The sequence below is a fragment of the Lactuca serriola genome, chromosome 7, assembly GCF_051521515.1.
Source record: "Lactuca serriola cultivar US96UC23 chromosome 7, Lser_US96UC23_V15, whole genome shotgun sequence".
Lineage (NCBI taxonomy): Eukaryota > Viridiplantae > Streptophyta > Magnoliopsida > Asterales > Asteraceae > Lactuca > Lactuca serriola.
Window position 1 is genome coordinate 130021064 of NC_136414.1, and position 6032 is coordinate 130027095.

Sequence of the window (6032 nt, forward strand, 5' to 3'; positions counted from 1 at the left end):
CCCAAAATGGACATGTACTTGGAAAGAGGGGAGATCTAAGATTCTACAGTTCAAGGTAACGACTTTTTACCTTAGAATGATGTCCAATGTAGTGTAGATGTCGGATCTACTGGTTCCCCTCTTTTTTATTCTTCTAAATCCCTTCTTCAACACTCCAAGTTTGCTAAACCAAGCTCTTTCTCTCACTTAAGGGGGGGGGGGGGGGTCATGGCCGTAAACGTCTCTCTCAGGGATAATAAGATGCTAAGGGAGGCCACAAGTGCAAATAATGATCCTTATATAGGGTGCAACCCTTAAAAACTAGGGTTTCCTCTTACAGCTCCTACTCGCCGAGTCGGGACTTCTGACTCGCCGAGTAGGTCCCAATCACGCGTTCACGATTAAATGCCCCTACTCGACGAGTCCATGCACAAAACCCTTAAAAACTATAAATAACTTCTAGAACCTGGAACAGGTGTTACACCGCCATTCCGGTTTGGGGGTGTAACACATATGAACAAACGCCATGAAAGTGGATCCACTCATAAATGGATTATCTCCCTAGGTCTTTCATGAGCATATTACACACAATGGTGTGATATTTGGTTTTAGTGGGAGCATACTACATATTATCATACTAATGTTTAGCCTTGAAACACGGGCGTTACACACATTATTTGTATGGAAAGACCATTAAAGTTGTGATAATAAGTCAGCAATGTTATATTCCAACAACATAAGTTCTATTAAGTCAAAGCATATTGACATCAAGTTTCCTTCTGTTAACACAATAATGCAAAATGGAAATACATAGCACATATAAACAAACTCCATGAAAGTGGATCCACTCATAAATGGATTATCTCCTTAGGTCTTTCATGAGCATACTACACACATTGGTGTAATATTTGGTTTTAGTGGGAGTTTTATGGTGCTTTATGTTTTGTTTAAGAACAATTATGTTTTTTCTGTACAAAATTAAGAATTCGGTTAACTTCATTATTAGTTGCACTTATTTGAAGTTTGATCACTTCAATCTAAAGAGGAACTCGTTGGAAATCTATTTGGATTTTAAAACCACACATCGTGTTTAATCTATGTTGTTCGTTATATATGTATATGTGACCATTGATGAGTTTAGTTGCGTAAATTGTAACGAAGACCGCTTTGATCCTATACTTGTATCATTAGTGGACGAGATTGTTTAAGGGTACCAATAGTATGATAACATTCATTATAGCGCTTATACAATTATATATACATCTATATATTCGTGGTCCAGTGGGAGTTTGTTGGATATTTTGGGACCACTAATAAATGTATATAAATAATGTTATCATTAGCTTTATATTATTATTATGGAAATTATATAAAATTGTTGATGAAACGATTTTATTAATAAATAAAGATATACACTTACCATGTTTATCTTGTGGGCTGAGTTCCCAGTTTGACTCAAAATCTCCTAAATCCTAATATCTCTCACATTCAGTTATATCTCTATCTATATAAATCTACTATAATAAATGAAGGTTTTTTGCTACATGTCCTCTTCTCATTCATTTGAACACATGACATTTTCTAGAAATTTTAAATTTTCTATTTTCCACTTGTCATTTTATTGTATTTTTTATTTTATTAAATTAAAATTCCACATTTAATATATAAGGTAATATATATGTAAGGTATTTATTAGAAAATGGTTTATATATGTAATGTATACAATGCATTAAAGTCTCGTTAATTTTAATAATTCAAAAAAAATTTCATTTTTCTTATAAATTTAATCTTTTCAAATTGTTAAAATTTTATATTTAATTTTTTTTTTAAAATAAACCCATGTAATACATGGGTCTCACACCTAGTACCTAATAAGAAGCAGATTTACAACATATACGAAAATACATACAAGAAATTCGTTTTAGGGTTTGATGTAGGATTTAGAGAGAGTTTTTGAGATTAACTGGAAAATCCAACCCTAGTTCTTCAGATCTGAAGATCATAATGAAATCATGTATGTAATCGTTCTTTCAAGTTTAAGTTTTCTTTTAATCAGATTCGAAATTAAAGATCCAAAGTTTATATTTCCGCGTTTATGTTTTGGTTATCAAAATAACCAAGAATAACCTAACTCTTCCATCATGTGTCTCTGGCATAGGTTAGTTAGTTCTATAATGACATGTTTACGATTCTTGTAAAAAAAAACAAATGTACTAAGTTTGAGACTTGGCAGTTATAGTGTGATGGTAGTTTCCCTCTTATAGGGAAGCTTCTTGCCAACCGGTTAGTTTCCCTATCTTAATGGATCATTGAACACTTGATTTAAATCTAATATAATGTGCTCGACACTGTTTCCTAAGCATCAGCTTCCGATGAGATTGTTGAAATTTAATTTTTTTGGTGATTTAGAATAAAACTCTTCCATATTTACATCCATTTAATGGATAAACACCCTATCACTATCTAGAAAACCAACATTTTCTTCTCTAAAATTTCATAAGAGGGGACTTTATAAACACTCCATCATGTATCTTAATTGGAAACATAAAAAATCACCCCATGTGAATATACTTTTTATATACATGTATTTTTATCAACTAAATATAACCAAAATCACCCCATGTGAATATACTTTTTATATACATGTATTTTTATCAACTAAATATAACCAATGCCATCGTTCATACATAATGGTCTAAAACGAAGAGAAAAACATTGTTTACTTCATCATGCTACATAAAACGAAAAGTCTTATTCCACATTACTAAGATCTATGTATGTTACATTGTACAAGTCACAAAAGCGTAAAAATAGTGGCGATCGTAAAGACACTAATCCAGCCACAAAAACATACCCATCCTTTGGTACAGCCGCTTTTACACCTGTACTTAACGACCTTTCATCTATATTTTACACACAATATTTAAATTTGAACCCAAATAGAAAAAAAAAAAAAATTAACAAATTCAAAGAACAAAAGAACATGTTAAATAGCCCATTTAGCCCATTTAAGGTCCAATCTTTAAGAAGAGAAATCGAGATACGGATACATCTCCGCCATTCTTTTGGCAGTCACATCTCGCATCACCGAAACCCACTTCACCGCCGCTCGAATCTTGCACCACCGTCCCCTCGGCGTCGGCGACCCATTCCGGCCGACGATTTGGTTAAACGGAGAATCACGCGGTTCATTTCCTGGCCATAATGAAGCCCCAAATTGAAAATCATAGTCACCGGCTGCCTGACCGGAGAGCGTACTTGGCCCGGAGCTACATCCTTCACCATAAGGCCCGTTGCTAAATTCGCCGCTAAATTCTCTTAGTATAAAGTTGTTCCTTACATTCGGAGAAAACAATTGCATCGAAGAATGAACTTCCGATTGATTGTTGTTCTCGAATTCATAAGGTAAAGTCAGCTGCATTTGCGGGAGATCTGTAAAACTGGATGTTAGGATCGCCGGTCCAAAAACCGACACATCCTCAATCGGTAACATCCGATCCAAACTCTTATGAAATTGCTGCTTTAATGATTCCACTAGAGACTGCATCGAACGGATAATTCTATTTCAGTTTTGTTTCTATAAGAAAGTTTCCGGGAGGAATTAGAAATTTAGAATACAAACCATTTGAATTCCGGCGAGTTTTTCGAGGGGGAGATAGTTTTGGCCGTCAAAGGTTGCTCCGACTACCGTGAAAACGGAATTGAACAAAAGTCCGATCCCATCTACCTCATACATATAAAGCTTATCGTCTAGAACACAAGCTTTAGCATGCTTGATAATCGTTTCCCATGTCTTGTTACATGATCCACCAAGTATCTGTATAATCGGATCCAGATAATTTAGCGAATTGCATCGATAATAAACCTCTCATGAAATTAATTATCAACATTCTCTTACCTTGCGTAACGAGGATTCATTAGCAACATACATTTGTAAAAAATCCTTCACTGTTCGTATTCTATTCACCCCTAATCGCTTATGAAAAGCTCCATCTTTTGCTATTTTCTCCAATCTCCATACATCATCACTCAAACATGGAGGATGGTGTTTCTTGTATGCTGAATCAATAAAAAAAAAGCTATTAGCTATAAAGTCTTAATCGATTAAGATCATGAAAAGACAATAAACTTACATTCTCCACGATGATCTTTCACTACAAAAGCATCACTTCTCGCTTCTCTGATTCTAACTCCGGAATTAGCTACTGCACCTATCCGGAATGTCCGATTCCTTCTCCAACTGGAATTATCAGTGAAATAAACTTCACCAAGATCCCCAATTCCATCTTTCAAAACCACCACCAAATCTCCGGCGACTAGCGGCCGTTTTCCATCTCTTGCTTGTATAATTTTGGCCTCAAAATCCTTTTGAGACCAATCTTCTTCTTCATCGTAACAAAAATCGCCATCAAGTGGAACGATTTGGATCTTTAATGAAGAATAAGGTCCAGATGTTACAATTTTATTGGAATCGGTGTCAAATAGGACTAATCTGACAGGAGAATTATCCTCCGATTCCACCCTGCTACCCGTGAACAACATTTGAGGCAACTTCGTTTGGAAACGAAGTTGCAGCGATGATGACTCACATCGTTCAAACGCGTTAAATGGTGATCTGTCAATAAAGATCAAAAATGACAGAATCAGAATCAGACTTTAATAACATAACTTTAAAGATAATAACATGAACTAGCTATTGATTGACGATAGGTGTTCGTTGTTTCTGATTTTTTAGTGGGTCCCATGTTTTTTTTTTTTTTTAATTTAAATTTATTGTACTATTCGATAACATAATTTTAAAGATATTATATAACCTTGGTGATGAACAACAAAAGCTGTGACATGCACGTTGCACCTCTTCTCGGACCTGTTAAACCCCAAGAACACAATCAAGAACATATAAGATTCAAAATCCTATAAAAGTTACAAAATGGGTTCTCGAAAAGGTGAAATTATGATTAATCGAATGAATAAGAGAGAAAAAAAAAAGTGGTATTTACCCATCCTCGAATGAATGGTTCCAATGATGATGCAAATTCTTGTGATGAAATTCCTTGCATTACATTTCTAACAAAACTATAAAGAAAACAAAATTCGATGTCAAAAAATATATATAATTAGAAATACATGATTTGATTTATAATAAGTTGAAAATAGAATAAAAGAATTGATCACAAACTTTGAGGAGGCGAATCTTTGTTTGGCTTGATGATTAGCTTCATAATCATCCTCTTCCCGTTGGCCAGAAGGTCGTTTTAGTACCATCAAACACACAATAGATAATTGAATAATTACAGTTTATGATGTAGAGATCAGATCCAAACAGCAAAACTAACAACCTATTTAAAGAAAATGTGAGAGGCAACTTCTTTGAAGCTTCCAAGTCAACTAAAAATTATATAAAATAATCAACAACAGTACAAGGACTACGTGGACCACAGTGTGTGTGAAGGCGTAGGTGTGGGTTTCTTGTATAATTAATTAATATGCTTTTTGGGTATCATATTAGTCCAAAGTGCATTAGATACACCAACAGAATCTTTTTCTAGAAATATATATATTTATTTCATGTTTTTTTTCCAAGAAGATTGCTTGGGGCTTACTTCTTTTGCCAATAATAAATGAATAAATTCTCTATCGAAGACAAGTATGAAGTACCCCACAAATATTAAAACATAACCGCGTATATTTGGGAAAGTAACGTCTTTTTTCTAAACAATCTTTTCATGTTGTCTGCCTGATAAAGACTAAAGATTGCATGGTTTGTAACATAGATCAGTAAAAATGTTTTAGTTGTTTTAGCTAATAAATGCAAAAAAAACAATAGCAATTTATTTTCATTAATTTGTTTATTATAGCATTTGTATTCATTTCTTTCGATTGTAGTGCTTTAAAAAGTTTATCTAGTTATAAAGATGAGATATTGATTAAAATAACCACTATAAATGAGGTAATTAACAAAAAAAAAACCACATTTATCTCGATTTTTAAGAATAATCAACTTGTTTGAAAAAGGATATTCCAGAGGAATAATATTTGTTCCGAAGTTGGTG

General features: G+C 33.7%; 1 protein-coding gene across 1 annotated transcript; it reads right to left on the minus strand.

Annotated features, from left to right (window-relative positions):
• Positions 1-2712: 2712 nt before the first annotated feature.
• On the minus strand, positions 2713-5315 carry LOC145061898 (calmodulin-binding protein 60 B-like). Its single transcript, XM_079009483.1, has 7 exons — positions 5159-5315; positions 4980-5055; positions 4794-4846; positions 4113-4594; positions 3878-4038; positions 3602-3796; positions 2713-3520 (listed from the first exon to the last, which is right to left on the minus strand). Exons 1-7 carry the CDS (start codon positions 5242-5244, stop codon positions 3002-3004), a joined length of 1572 nt encoding a protein of 523 aa, XP_078865609.1. The 5' UTR covers positions 5245-5315; the 3' UTR covers positions 2713-3001.
• Positions 5316-6032: the final 717 nt, after the last annotated feature.

What these genes read in the sequence shown, in the direction of transcription:
- LOC145061898 (XM_079009483.1), bottom strand. Translation starts at nt 5,244, where the DNA reads ATGGTACTAAAACGACCTTCTGGCCAACGGGAAGAGGATGATTATGAA. An exon ending in CAAAGATTCGCCTCCTCAAA is followed by an intron (nt 5,056 to 5,158) that starts GTTTGTGATCAA and finishes TTTTCTTTATAG; the next exon opens with TTTTGTTAGAAATGTAATGC. An exon ending in AACCATTCATTCGAGGATGG is followed by an intron (nt 4,847 to 4,979) that starts GTAAATACCACT and finishes GGGGTTTAACAG; the next exon opens with GTCCGAGAAGAGGTGCAACG.